At 42.7% G+C, this 16,102-nt stretch overlaps 1 protein-coding gene across 2 annotated transcripts in view; it reads right to left on the bottom strand.

Annotated features, from left to right (window-relative positions):
• tinagl1 (tubulointerstitial nephritis antigen-like 1) overlaps positions 1 to 16,102 on the bottom strand; it is a 62,656-nt gene that overhangs the window by 5,964 nt on the left and 40,590 nt on the right. For both annotated transcript variants that reach the window (XM_052472566.1, XM_052472567.1), the window contains exons 6-10: positions 12,910 to 13,036; positions 12,426 to 12,576; positions 12,094 to 12,280; positions 9,480 to 9,525; positions 4,243 to 4,366 (exon numbers count right to left, since the gene is read on the bottom strand). In XM_052472566.1, coding sequence (XP_052328526.1) covers positions 4,243 to 4,366; positions 9,480 to 9,525; positions 12,094 to 12,280; positions 12,426 to 12,576; positions 12,910 to 13,036 — 635 coding nt within the window. The remainder of the gene's footprint in view (positions 1 to 4,242; positions 4,367 to 9,479; positions 9,526 to 12,093; positions 12,281 to 12,425; positions 12,577 to 12,909; positions 13,037 to 16,102) is intronic.

The raw sequence follows: 16,102 nt of genomic DNA on the forward strand, positions 1-16,102 counted from the left end.
GATGCTAAACTACAGGACTGTTTTGCTATCACAGACTGGAACATGTTCCAGGATTCTTCCGATGGCATTGAGGAATACACCACATCAGTCACTGGCTTTATCAATAAGTGCATCGAGGACATCATCCCCACAGTGACTGTACGTACATACCCCAACCAGAAGCCATGGATTACAGGCAACATCCGCATCGAGCTAAAGGGTAGAGCTGTCGCTTCAAGGTGCGGGACTCGGAAGCTTACAAGAAATCCTGCTATGCTCTGCGACAAACCATCAAACAGGCAAAGAGTCAATACAGGGCTAAGATTGAATCCTACTACACCGGCTCTGACGCTCGTCTTATCTATCAGGGCTTGCAAACTATTACAGACTACAAAGGGAAGCACAGCCGCGAGCTGCCCAGTGGCACGAGCCTACCAGACAAGCTAAATAATTTCTATGCTCACTTCGAGGAGAGCAACACTGAGGCATGCATTAGAGCATCAGCTGTTCCGGATGACTGTGTGATCACCCTCTCCGTAGCCGACATGAGTAAGACCTTTAAACAGGTCAACATACACAAGGCCGTGGGGCCAGACGGATTACCAGGATGTGTGCTCCGGGCATGTACTGACCAACTGGCAGGTGTCCCTGATTGAGTCTGTAATACCAACATGTTTCAAGCAGACCACCATAGTCCCTGTGCCCAAGAACACAAAGGAAGCCTGCCTAAATGACTACAGACCCGTAGCACTCACATCCGTAGCCATAAAGTGCTTTGAAAGGTTGGTATTGGCTCACATCAACACCATTATCCCAGACACCCTAGACCCACTCCAATTTTCATACCGCCCAAACAGATCCACAGATGATGCAATCGTATTGCACTCCACAATGCCCTTTCCCACCTGGAAAAAAGGAACACTTAAGTGAGAATGCTGTTCATTGACTACGGCTCAGCGTTCAACACCATAGTACCCTCAAAGCTCATCACTAAGCTAAGGATCCTGGGACTAAACACCTCCCTCTGCAACTGGATCCTGGACTTCCTGACGGGCCGCCCCCAGGTGGTAAGGGTAGGTTGCAACACATTTGCAACGCTGATCCTCAACACTGGAGCTCCCCAGGGGTGCATGCTCAGTGCCCTCCTGTACTCCCTGTTCATCCATGACTGCATGGCCAGGCACGACTCCAACACCATCATTAAGTTTACAGACGACTACAGTGGTAGGCCTGAGCACAGACAACAACAAGACTATAGGGAGGAGGTCAGAGACCTGGCCGGGTGGTGCCAGAATAACAACCTATCCCTCAACGTAACCAAGACTAAGGAGATGATTGTGGACTACAGGAAAAGGAGGACCGAGCACGCCCCCATTCTCATCGACGGGGCTGTAGTGGAGCAGGTTGAGAGATTCAAGTTCCTTGGTGTCCACATCAACATCACACTAGAATGGTCCAAAAACAGCAAGACCGTCGTGAAGAGGTTATGACTAAGCCTATTCCCCCCCCAGGAAACTAAAAGATTTGGCATGGGTCTTGAGATCCTCAAAAGGTTCTACAGCTGCAACATTGAGAGCATTCCGACTGGTTGCATCACTGCCTGGTACGGCAATTGCTCGGCTTCTGACTGCAAGGCACGACAGAGGGTAGTGGGCTAAACTGCCTGCCATCCAGGACCTCTACACCAGGCGGTGTCAGAGGAAGGCCCTAAAATTTGTCAAAGACCCCAGCCACCCCAGTCATAGAATGTTCTCTCTGCTACCACATGGCAAGCGGTACCGGAGTGCCAAGTCCAGGACAAAAAGGCTTCTCAACAGTTTTTACCCACAAGCCATAAGACTCCTGAACAGGTAATCAAATGTCTACCTGGACTATTTGCATTGTGTGCCCCCCCAACAACCCCCCCAAACCCCTCTTTTTACGCTGCTGCTACTCTATGTATATCATATATGCATAGTCATTTTAACTATACATTCATGTACATAGTACCTCAATTGGGCCGACCAACCAGTGCTCCCGAACATTGGCTAACCGGGCTATCTGCATTGTGTCCCGCCACCCACCACCCGCCAACCCCTCTTTTACACTACTGCTACTCTCCTGGTTCATCATATATGCATAGTCACTTTAACCATATCTACATGTACATACTACCTCAATCAGCCTGAATAACCGATGTCTGTATGTAGCCTCGCTACTTTTATAGCCTCACTACTTTTATATCCTGTCTTTTTACTGTTGTTTTATTTCTTTACTTACCTATTGTTCTCCTAGTACCTTTTTTGCACTATTGGTTAGAGCCTGTAAGGAAGCATTTCACTGGAAGATCTAAACCTGTTGTATTCGGTGCACGTGACAAATAAACTTTGATTTGTATACAAATGATAGTAAGGTTTGAAACTGCTATGTTTTAGTCAGACATTATATATGTTTGGTCTTTTTGTGGTCAATTTGCAGTCTATAAATGATTTGTAATTATGTTCCTCCCACCCGACCATCCGCTCAAGAAACAAAATCAGCATGCTGCCCGAATCTAGATCATCTGCTGCATTTATAACATCCATGTGAAATACATACTCACAAACAACCAAGCAAACAGAGCACTCACTTGTTGTCAGAGACAAACCAGGTAAATAAAGTCTTCAGACATGGCTATGAATTATACCACAAAAATGCAGGTAGAAATACACACAGACAAATACACACATTACTAAAAGTTAAATGACACAATATCACATGGAGACCCAAACAAAGGCAGCAGGACGGGGCAAGAAGTGGATCCCCATCCTCTGTTTTTCTTGATCAATGGCCGATCAGATAAGAGTTCGAGAAACTGCCTCCATGACGGCTCTCAGCGGCTCTGCTCAGAGCTCCTTTTTATTCAACTGACAGCATTGTTCAAGCCAAAGACAACAAACCCTCCAACTCCAGTTTTTATTATGTGGCTTTAGCATTGCACAATGCTGGAGCACACACACACACACACACACACACACACACACACACACACACACACACACACACACACACACACACACACACACACACACACACACACACACACACACACACACACACACACACACACACACACACACACACACACACACACACACACACCAAAAATTCCACCGGTAGCTAACAGACTCAGATGGTGATAATTTCCGATAGGAAAGTATAGCATGTCATTGACATTTAAAAACCAGCTGGAGAAAAACACATCAAATGTCTCTTTACAAGAGGAAAGTGTGTTCATAACACATGCCTTTCCTCATTCTAGTCATAAGGGTTGTAATGCCTAGAATAGACAGCCCAGACAAACAGTAGAAAACAAACACCTGGTCACTCAGACTAAACTATGATGTAAGTATTTGGTCGGGATGGGGTGTTGGGGGTAAAATGTGGGGGAGGGGAGATTAAGAGAATACTGTCTGGGAGGAAATGTGAGCTCTTCATAGAAGTTGCCCTTAGGCACAGATCTAGGATCAACTTATCATCCCCAAAACCTAACCTAATCTATTAACCTCCAAACATCAACATTGACCTTAGATCCGTGTCTAGGGACTAGTTCATTCTACTCCCAGAGGGAGACAGAGGGGTGGGGTGACAGGGGCGTGACGAGAGGGGTGGGGAGGTGATCCAGGTGTGTAGTGTCTGCCTGCATTTTTGTGGTCTCCGTAGTAACTAAGGCGCTTGTCTGGGGAATAGAGGACTGGAGCCAAGGTGTGTCTCCGACAGAAGGAGCGACAGACAGAACGGGAGGGAGACTCTCTTTGTCACACTGGGGAACATAACACACCTGTGGTAGCATGCAGTCTGGGACTGTATACATGAAGATGCTTTCATCATTTGATAACTTGGAAAATGCAAACAAGTACACTAAGGTTTGCTATTGTTGGTAGACTTAGGCCGGAATTCAATGCAAGGTGAATTATAGCACAGTGCACTGTAACAGACTGTAAAGGTAATTTACACGTCAGCTGCAATGTCACCTGTATAGTGTGCTGCACTATAATCCACCTTGTATTGAATCCCTGCCTTAGATATGAATTATGGAACATTTGATAAGATATATTGAATGCATTTAGCCTACAATAACATTTGAGGAAGGTGAAGACTGAACACAAGATATCCACAGTAATACCACCCTTTTCTTCCCATACTGCCTCCCACATACTGACTGCCGAATGAAATGTAATCACAGAGCAACGGATAGAAGACAACACAAAGCTATAACAGACGGCAGATGATTGACAGCCTTACCCTGTGATCCTGACGGAGTGTGTGTTGTGTTTGCGGTAGTGTGGCGGTTTGGTGAAGCTGACTTCTGTGTGTTTATAGATCCCACTCTTATAGACGAAGAAGTCCTCATGGACCTCCAGGATGGCTGCAGGATACACAGGAAGAAAAACACAAGCTATATGAACTGGAAACACAGAAACACACTTTATACAGGCAGACAAATCTATAGCTTCAAGGATGGTTACAAAAGGACCAACCAAAGGCCCTTAGTTCATTCTTCAATATTGTTTGAAAACATAGCTATAATCAACTTTACTATTAACCCATATTAGGTAAAGAAAGCATCACTGTAGTTCAGAGGTAACCATGGCCTGGTTTCCCAAAACCATCTTAAGGCTAAGGTAATCGTTCAAAGCTTTTTCCCAAAACCATCGTTACTAAAGTTGCGCTTTAAACCGCTTGTTATTTATGGACTGCCTCAGACCACTCATTAAACAGCTAATTACTTCGTTAGATGTGGGGTTTTTTCTCTACGCCACATTATACACAGAAGATCTCTGCTAAACATAGAATCAAGATGTTTATCTGTCTCTCTGTGACCGCCAATAACTTTACAATGAAGTTGACTACAAATTAGAGCTGGGACGATGAATCGAAAATGATTGACACCGACCATGCCGATCATTATCGCAGGCATTTTGCTGATATCGTTTATTATGATAAGTAGCCTATACTAGAGAAATGTGAAGTTTGAAATTAAAGAAGTTTGCTAATATTGGTGATTGGCTACAATCATCAATCTAGTAGTAGTAGTTGAAAGGATAATTGAAAAAACTATTGTGCACATTAATGTTGTACACTGATCGTTTTATTTATGATTATTGCATTGTTTTAGGCAATTTATTGCAGCAAGCATTTTTTTCCCATATAGCACAGCTGTACTACAAATATAAAGTTGCCAATTACAGCCTTATTGTAGCAGCTCTCGGTGGTGGTAGGAAGAGTAGAACTAAGCGCAGCGTGGAAAGTGTTCATGATTCTTTTATTCAAGAAACACTCAAACAAAATAACAAAAGCGAAAACGGAAGCGTACAGGCTAAGACACTAAACAGAAAACAAGATCCCACAGCCTAATGGTGGGAAAAGGGCTGCCTAAGTATGATCCCAATCAGAGACAACGATAGACTCTGATTAGGAACCACATTCGCCAAAAAACAAAGACACAGAAAACATAGAATTTCCCATCTGAGTCACACCCTGACCTAACCAAACATAGAGAATAATAAGGATCTCTAAGGTCAGGGCGTGAAACTTATTCTAAAATGGATTGAAAAACATATATACAGTACCAGTCAAAAGTTTGGGAACACCTATTCATTCAATGGTTTTTCTTTATTCTTTTTACTATTTTCTACATTGTAGAATAATAGTGAAGACATCAAAACTATGAAATAACACATATGGAATCATGTAGTAACCAGAAAAGTGTTAAATAAATCAAAATATATTTCATATTTGAGATTCTTCAAAGTAGCCAGCCTTTGCCTTAATGACAGCTTTGCACACTCTTGGCATTCTCTCAACCAACTTCATAAGGTAGTCTCCTGGAATGCATTTCAATTAACAGGTGTGTCTTGTTAAAAGTAAATGTGTGGAATTTCTTTCCTTCTAAATGCGTTTGAGCCAATCAGTTGTGTTGTGACATGGTAGGGGTTGTACACAGAAGATAGCCCTATTTGGTAAAATACCAAGCCAACAGCTGAAATAAGCAAAGAGAAATGAAACTCCATTACTTTAAGACATGAAGGTCAGTAAATCTGGAATATTTCATGAACTTCAAAAGTTTCTTCAAGTTCAGTCGCAAAAACCATGAAGTGCTACGATGAAACTGGCTCTCATGAGGACCGACACAGGAAAGGAAGACCCAGAGTTACCTCTGCTGTTGCAGATAAGTTCATTAGAGTTACCAGCCTCAGAAATTGCAGCCCAAATAAATGCTTCACAGAGTTCAAGTAACAGACACATCTCAACATCAACTGTTTAGAGGAGACTGTGTGAATCAGGCCTTCATGGTCGAATTGCTGCAAAGACACCACTACTAAAGGACACCAATAATAAGAAGAGAGTTGGTTGGGCCAAGAAACACAAGCAATGGACTTTAGAACAGTGGAAATCTGTCCTTTGGTCTGATGAGTCCAAATTTGAGATCTTTGGTTCCAACCGCTGTGTCTGAGACGCAGAGTAGGTGAACGGATGATCTCCGCATGTGTATTTCCCACCGTGAAGCATGGAGGAGGAGGTGTGATGATGTGAGGTGCTTTCCTGGTGAGACTGTCTGTGATATATTTCTAATTCAAGGCACACTTAACCAGCATGGCTACCACAGAATTCTGCAGCAATATGGCATCCCATCTGGTTTGCGCTTAGTAGAATATAATTTGTTTTCAACAGGACAATGACCCAACACAACTCATTTAAGGGCTATTTGACCAAGAAGTAGAGTGATGGAGTGCTGCATCAGATGACCTGGCCTCCACAATCACAAGACCTTGACCCAATTGAGATGGTTTGGAATGAGTTGGACCGCAGAGTGAATACAAAGCAGCCAACAAGTACTCAACATATGTGGGAACTCCTTCAAGACTGTTGGATAAGCATTCCAGGTGAAGCTGGTTGATATAATGGCAAGAGTGTGCAAAGCTGTAATCAAGGTCATCTCTGGTCTGATGAAACCAAGGTTGAACTCTTTGGCCTTAATGCCAAGCGTCACGTCTGGAGGAAACCTGGCACCATCCCTACAGTGAAGCATGGTGCTGTGGGTACAGGGACTGGGAGACTAGTCAGGATCGAGGAAAAGATGAATGGAGCAAAGTACAGAGAGATATAATATTTCTGTTTTTTATTTTTAATACATTTGCAAAACAATCTAAAGACCTGTTTATGCTTTGTCATTATGGGGTATTGTGTGTAGATTGATGAGGAAAAAAACAATTTAATCAAGAATGGAATAAGGCTGTAGCGTAACAAAATGTGGAAAAAGACAAGGGTACTGAATTCTTCCCGAATGCACTGTATATCATTAAATATATTGAAATAAATGTAATGTTCAATTGAGTTCTCTTTTGCAAATTGTAGGCTACAGTCTGTAATTTTGCTTAAATATATTTAATGATGTGTAACTACGTGTGCAATTTTTTGCCAAATCCTGATTTAGTGCATTATCATAGGGTAAGCATTGGAATAAGCCACCGCAATATTTGAAGTCGTAGGTGATATCTCTCTAGGACAGTAGCTCTCCAACCCTGTTCCTGGAGAGCTACTGTCCTGTCAGTTTTCACCCCAACCCTATTCTATCACACTGTTTGATACACTGAATCAGGTTAGTTGCGACTGGGGTTGGAGTGATAACCTACAGGAGGGTAGATCTCCAGGAACAGGGTTGGAGAACCCTGCTCCAGGAGCTGATCTGTCATCAGTATTGCGGAATAATTCTAATGTTAAGGTAAGATTTGAAAGGAGAAAGCTGATCTGAGAGCAGCGCTTCCTTTCTTTAGCTCTTATCAGCATTGACACATGCCTTCCCAAATGCACTGTATATTATTAAATATGTTGAAATAAATGTTATGTTCAATTGAGTTCTCTTCTGCAAATTGTATGCTACTGTCTGTAATTTTGCTTAAATTCAACAAGGCACTTAGGGAACTTTCTCTCTGCGTGGTGTTTTGGGAAAAGTGTGATATAAATCTCCAGCCGTTGAAGGGACGATGCGTCGTAAGCCGAAGTTCCATCGCGATCGGGAAACCAGGCCTTGGACACCTTAAACATCAGGAAAAATGTTTCTATGCTGAATGTTCAACCATATTGTAGCGAACAGTGGGGCAAGGACGTGAACCTGGGGAAATAATATCCTGACTTCTTCTGAGGACAATTTGCAATTTCCCCCTGAGTAGAACACACCCAAACATCAGAGTACAATTGTAGTGTCGGGACTCTCTGATCTGGTGCACTGGAAACCCATTAGAGCTGAACTCCCTGTGACTTTCTCACTAGAAACTCCACTGGGAAAAACAATCTGGAACTCTCGCTGAGTAATTCCCACATTTGGAGGACTACCTGTTCTTACTAGGTTACCGTTCTCTTGTTCTCTTACTGCCAATAAACAAGGACACACACTCCTATGGCAAAGGCAACAACAGAAATTGAAGGAAAAAAGAAAGGACAAGTTGTCAGCAGGCCAATGTTTCAGTCCTGCTGTTTGCAACAATTACATCAAGGCTGGAACAGGCCCAGGCTACCTCTGTACAACCACACGTACACACATACACGTGCATGCAAACACATTCACTCGCACACACATAAAGGTATACAGTGTACTAACACTCACACAGTCTACATTCCAAATCAAATCAAATTTATTTATATAGCCCTTCGTACATCAGCTGATATCTCAAAGTGCTGTACAGAAACCCAGCCTAAAACCCCAAACAGCAAACAATGCAGGTGTAAAAGCACGTCTATTTGTCATTCTCTATGTCTCTCTTCCTTTCAATCTCACTTTCTATGCATTTCACTCTCTCCATCCAAACTTCTGAGGAATTTTTAATTGTTTCGGACAACCGTGTATAATGAATAGCATCAGGAACACCAGTTGTAACCCCTGGCTAGGTGACCCAGATCAAATTGAGTCTGAGGTCACAGACATCAGACAATATCACAGTTCTTTCAAAGGTCAAATTCCCTACCTGAGGCCTCACCTTGTTACACTTGATACTTTTCACTGCTTGTGAGAGGCAGTGTGAAACGTGTGTTAAGAACTTCTCTCTGTTCTACAAAGAGAGAGGGAGCTCAGACATGTCTGTTTGTGAATACTAGCAGATGCTTGGTGATGTTAACTATTTTCAGCCAGGTGTTTTCCAGGTGACACATTTGTGTCCAAAGTAATTGTATCTTAGGACATTGTCTACAAATCATCAGTCCAACAATGTCCAACAATGGCATGATAAACCAGAGTTATAGCCAAACATCTGATACACATCCTCTCATACCCAATTTTTCTCCTTAAGCAGAAGCCAAGGCTGTCTTGCCCATTTGTATTCATTCAGAAAACCAAGAGATGGCTTTGAGCACTACAGCATACACAGCATACACAGCATACACAGCATACACATATGGTTCCAGTATCTCATAATTGTACAGTTGCCGATGGCAATTGCATACACGCACACACACAGTAAGTCATCATCACTAGACCATCCTACCTTGCACTGGGCCGTTATCCATAATCTCCTTCATGATCTCCTTCTCCTGTGAAGAAGCGAGAGATAGACAGAGCTGTGATTAGATGAAAGGAAAGAGATGGCCAGAGCTGTGATTAGATGAAAGGAAAGAGATGGCCAGAGCTGTGATTAGATGAAAGGAAAGAGATGGCCAGAGCTGTGATTAGATGAAAGGAAAGAGATGGCCAGAGCTGTGATTAGATGAAAGGAAAGAGATGGCCAGAGCTGTGATTAGATGAAAGGAAAGAGATGGCCAGAGCTGTGATTAGATGAAAGGAAAGAGATGGACAGAACTGTGATTAGATGAAAGGAAAGAGATGGACAGAACTGTGATTAGATGAAAGGAAAGAGATGGCCAGAGCTGTGATTAGATGAAAGGAAAGAGATGGCCAGAGCTGTGATTAGATGAAAGGAAAGAGATGGCCAGAGCTGTGATTAGATGAAAGGAAAAAGATGGCCAGAGCTGTGATTAGATGAAAGGAAAGAGATGGCCAGAGCTGTGATTAGATGAAAGGAAAGAGATGGCCAGAGCTGTGATTAGATGAAAGGAAAGAGATGGCCAGAACTGTGATTAGATGAAAGGAAAGAGATGGCCAGAGCTGTGATTAGATGAAAGGAAAGAGATGGCCAGAGCTGTGATTAGATGAAAGGAAAGAGATGGCCAGAGCTGTGATTAGATGAAAGGACAGAGATGGCCAGAGCTGTGATTAGATGAAAGGAAAGACATGGACAGAAATGTGATTAGATGAAAGGAAAGAGATGGACAGAACTGTGATTAGATGAAAGGAAAGAGATGGACAGAACTGTGATTAGATGAAAGGAAAGAGATGGACAGATCTGTGATTAGATGAAAGGAAAGAGATGGACAGATCTGTGATTAGATGAAAGGAAAGAGATGGACAGAGCTGTGATTAGATGAAAGGAAAGAGATGGACAGAGCTGTGATTAGATGAAAGGAAAGAGATGGACAGAACTGTGATTAGATGAAAGGAAAGAGATGGACAGAACTGTGATTAGATGAAAGGAAAGAGATGGACAGAACTGTGATTAGATGAAAGGAAAGAGATGGACAGAACTGTGATTAGATGAAAGGAAAGAGATGGACAGAACTGTGATTAGATGAAAGGAAAGAGATGGACAGAACTGTGATTAGATGAAAGGAAAGAGATGGACAGAACTGTGATTAGATGAAAGGAAAGAGATGGACAGAGCTGTGATTAGATGAAAGGAAAGAGATGGACAGATCTGTGATTAGATGAAAGGAAAGAGATGGACAGATCTGTGATTAGATGAAAGGAAAGAGATGGACAGATCTGTGATTAGATGAAAGGAAAGAGATGGACAGATCTGTGATTAGATGAAAGGAAAGAGATGGACAGATCTGTGATTAGATGAAAGGAAAGAGATGGACAGATCTGTGATTAGATGAAAGGAAAGAGATGGACAGATCTGTGATTAGATGAAAGGAAAGAGATGGACAGAGCTGTGATTAGATGAAAGGAAAGAGATGGACAGAGCTGTGATTAGATGAAAGGAAAGAGATGGACAGAGCTGTGATTAGATGAAAGGAAAGAGATGGACAGAGCTGTGATTAGATGAAAGGAAAGAGATAGACAGAGCTGTGATTAGATGAAAGGAAAGAGATGGACAGAGCTGTGATTAGATGAAAGGACAGAGATGGACAGACAGTGGAGTGAATATCAACATAAATCTGTAGATAATACAGTACATCTCTCGGTGACTTGAGAGGTTATAGAGACAGATATATATGCTGTAATGATTTCCAACATTAGGCATAATTTAGAATGATTGATGGTGAGAGGTAATAAACCACAGGTAGGCTGTAGCTCAGTGAGTCTTGATTAGGATATCGAACAAGTGGGTGCATGTGGGTTCTCTAAGTGCACGTGTACTCTGGAAACAGTTAGGCTACCTCCTTAATGACACCCTATTCACTACATAGTGCACTACTTTTGACGAGGGTCCACAGGGTAGTGTACTATGTAGGGAATAGGGTGCTATTTGGGACACAGACTTAATGTAACAGATACGGGCTTTCCAGTTGATCTACTGTAGCTCACTCCAGTAACATTCCCTGCTGCTACCCACTCCGTCTCTGATCAGTTGAGAAAACTGGCGTGTTCAAGTGTAAACCGGAAAATAGGCCCTACAGGTGAGTGATGTTGAGGGCTGATGTTGCCCAGAAGTTATCTAACTTTAACCTACCATTTAATATCTACACTACTCTCTCTCTCTCTTTCTGACACATGGAAATGGAAAGGCCTGCATCACAAGGAATTCATTTATGAGTGAGCAAACGGAGAATTCTGTACTTTCTCGATGGTAGAGAAAACACATTAAGACAAATACGTGAGAGAGATTATGGGCTAATGTAACGTGAGGAATTCAGCCATCTGTGTACAGAGCTCATGCAACGTACTTTACCATGTTTATGGAGGATTACAGTGTATGTTTTGCAAGTGGTGATAAACTGATGTCAGAGGTACACATCCCGTGGAGAGGTGTAGGACAGGAGATGTTTTGATGGTGGTAATAGTGTGTGTGTGCGTGCGTGTGAGTGAGTGTGTGTACATACGTTTGATGAGAGCCTGTAGGGAGGTGTAGACTGGTAGATGTCATTGTGGTAGGTGTGTGTGCTGGGGCAGCGTGCAGTAGCCTGCCTCTTCCCTCTGCCCACAGAGCGACTCTGCATCATACAGCGGCCCACCTCTGCTGTCGTCTGCTGGGGAGCAGAGAACGGGTAGCACTCCTCTGTCACCACACTAAGAGAGAGAGCGAGAGAGATGGAGATGGATAGATGATGAGAGATAGAGACATAGCGTATTCAATAAATCATTAACTTAAACTGACCCTTCATTTTAACATAAGGAAATATTGTGCCTGGTGTCATAGTGAAATATGTCCTACCCTCTGCGTCTCAGGTACCACCAGGCTCCGTCGATACGTCCTCCAGCACAGCCCCCTTGGTTGCGCGTGTCACAGGAAATTAGGTTCTGGGGCGACAGCTGAGGGGTCATGTGACCCATCGACTGGATGGAGATTCGATCCGATGCCACTGCTGAGCAATGCAAAGTGAGATAGAAAGAAAGAGTGTGTTTTTTTTTATCTGTGAAATGTCCTAAGAGATGATCTGTGGGAATGAGATGGAACTTCAAATAAGTCATTTTATGACCAGTATTTTGCAATATTGCTACATTTTCTTTACCCACATTTACCAGTATTTTACCAAAATTCCAGTAATTCACCAAAATACCAGCGTTTTACCATTATTCTGCTAGTATATTACCAGCCTTTGGCCAGTATTTTATCAGTACTTTGTCAATATTTTGCCTGTCTTTACTTGCATTTTGCCAGTATTCTGCCAGTATTTAACTAGCATGTAGTGCCTCACCTGCAGTGGAGAAGGCCCAGGAGGCAGCGCAGTTGCCCTGGTCCAGAGGTTCATGGATCTTTCCAGGCCACTTCTCTTCGGCATTAAAATACTGAGGCAGACGGTCATTCTGAGTATCCATATTCATCTGAGCATGGGGATAGCGAGGAGGAGGAATTAGCTAATGTGCAGTTTCAATCCTGTTTAAATGTAATTGACCACCTTGATATTTTATTTGGAAGTATACAAATACAATTTATTATTACTCCCAAAAACCTACAGTAGGTGTTCCAGCGGCCAGACGGCAAGAGACTGACAAACCAACAACAAGAGGAGGCTGACAAACCAACAACAAGAGGAGGCTGGCTCCTATGGAGCCATATGGGGCCCTATGAGCCCTATGGAGCCCTACGGAGCCCTATAGAGCCCTATAGGCCCTGGTCAAAATTAGAGTACTATACAGTGCCTTGCGAAAGTATTCGGCCCCCTTGAACTTTGCGACCTTTTGCCACATTTCAGGCTTCAAACATAAAGATATAAAACTGTCTTTTTTTGTGAAGAATCAACGGCAAGTGGGACACATTCATGAAGTGGAACGCCATTTATTGGATATTTCAAACTTTTTTTAAATTGGGCGTGCAAAATTATTCAGCCCCCTTAAGTTAATACTTTGTAGCGATTACAGCTGTAAGACGCTTGGGGTATGTCTATCAGTTTTGCACATCGAGAGACTGACATTTTTTCCCATTCCTCCTTGCAAAACAGCTCGAGCTCAGTGAGGTTGGATGGAGAGCATTTATGAACAGCAGTTTTCAGTTCTTTCCACAGATTCTCGATTGGATTCAGGTCTGGACTTTGACTTGGCCATTCTAACACCTGGATATGTTTATTTTTGAACCATTCCATTGTAGATTTTGCTTTATGTTTTGGATCATTGTCTTGTTGGAAGACAAATCTCCGTCCCAGTCTCAGGTCTTTTGCAGACTCAATTAGGTTCTTCCAGAATGGTCCTGTATTTGGCTCCATCCATCTTCCCATCCATTTTAACCATCTTCCCTGTCCCTGCTGAAGTAAAGCAGGCCCAAACCATGATGCCACCACCATGTTTGACAGTGGGGATAGGGTGTTCAGGGTGATGAGCTGTGTTGCTTTTACGCCAAACATAACGTTTTGCATTAAAAAAAGTTACATTTTGGTTTCATCTGACCAGAGCACCTTCTTCCACATGTTTGGTGTGTCTCCCAGGTGGCTTGTGGCAAACTTTAAACGGCACTTTTTATGGTTATCTTTAAGAAATGGCTTTCTTCTTGCCACTCTTCCATAAAGGCCAGATTTGTGCAATATACGACTGATTGTTGTCCTATGGACAGTCTCCCACCTCAGCTGTAGATCTCTGCAGTTAATCCAGAGTGATCATGGGCCTCTTGGCTGCATCTCTGATCAGTCTTCTCCTTGTATGAGCGGAAGGTTTAGAGGGACGGCCAGGTCTTGGTAGATTTGCAGTGGTCTGATACTCCTTCCATTTCAATATTATCGCTTGCACAGTGCTCCTTGGGATGTTTAAAGCGTGGGAAATCTTTTTGTATCCAAATCCGGCTTTAAACTTCTTCACAACAGTATCTCGGACCTGCCTGGTGTGTTCCTTGTTCTTCATGATGCTCTCTGCGCTTTTAACGGACCTCTGAGACTATCACAGTGCAGGTGCATTTATACGGAGACTTGATTACACACAGGTGGATTGTATTATCATCATTAGTCATTTAGGTCAACATTGGATCATTCAGAGAGCCTCACTGAACTTCTGGAGAGAGTTTGCTGCACTGAAAGTAAAGAGGCTGAATAATTTTGCACGCCCAATTTTTCAGTTTTTGATTCATTAAAAAAGTTTGAAATATCCAATAAATGTCGTTCCACTTTATGATTGTGTCCCACTTGTTGTTGATTCTTCACAAAAATATACAGTTTTATATCTTTATGTTTGAAGCCTGAAATGTGGCAAAAGGTCGCAAAGTTCAAGGGGGCCGAATACTTTTGCAAGGCACTGTATGGGACGGAAACAGGCCAGGTATGGAGGTGGGAGGCATGCTTAACTCTGCAGGTAAAGTTGAAGTCGGAAGTTTACATACACCTTAGCCAAATACATTTCAACTCAGTTTCACAATTCCTGACAGGTAAAATGAGTAAAAATATCCCTGTCTTAGGTCAGTTAGGATCACCACTTATTTTAAGAATGTGAAATATCAGAATAATAGTAGAGAGAATGATTTATTTCAGCTTTTATTTCTTTCATCACATTCCAAGTGGGTCAGAAGTTTACATACACTCAATGAGTATTTGTTAGCATTGCCTTTAAATGGTTTAACTTGGGTCAAACTTGTCGGGCAGCCTTCCACAAGCTTCCCACAATAAGTTGAGTGAATATTGGCCCATTCCTCCTGACAGAGCTGGTGTAACTAAGTCAGATTTGTAGGCCTCCTTGTTCGCACATCCTGTTTCAGTTCTTCCCACACATTTTCTATAGGATTGAGGTCAGAGCTTTGTGATGCCAACTCCAATACATTGACTTTGTTGACCGTAAGCCATTTTGACACAACTTTGCTTGCAAGATTGCTTGTGGTCATTGTCCATTTGGAAGACCCATTTGCGACCAAGCTTTAACTTCCTGACTGATGTCTTGAGATGTTTGCTTCAATATATCCACATAATTTTCCTCCCTCATGATGCCACCTATTTTGTGAAGTGCACCAGTCCCTCCTGCAGCAAAGCACCCCCACAACATGATGCTGCCACCCTGTGCTTCACGGTTGGGATGGTGTTCTTCGGGTTGCAAGCCTCTCCTTTTTCCTCCAAACATAATGATGGTCATTATGGCCAAACAGTTATATTTTTATTTCATCAGACCAGAGGACAGTTCTCTAAAAAGTACAATCTTTGTCCCAATGTGCAGTTGCAAACCATAGTCTGGCTTTGTTTGTGGCGGTTTTGAAGCAGTGGCTTCTTCTTTGCTGAGCGACCTTTCAGTTTATATCAACATAGGGCTCGTTTTACTGTGGATATAGATACTTTTGTACCTGTTTCCTCCAGCATCTTCACAGAGTCCTTTGCTGTTGTTCTGGGATTTTCGCACCGAAGTATGTTCTTTTCTAATAGTCAGAATGCGTCTCCTTCTTGAGCGGTATGGCGGCTGCGTGGTCCCATGGTGTTTATACTTGCG

Source organism: Oncorhynchus keta, chromosome 20 (assembly GCF_023373465.1).
Source record: "Oncorhynchus keta strain PuntledgeMale-10-30-2019 chromosome 20, Oket_V2, whole genome shotgun sequence".
NCBI classification, from domain to species: Eukaryota; Metazoa; Chordata; class Actinopteri; order Salmoniformes; family Salmonidae; genus Oncorhynchus; species Oncorhynchus keta.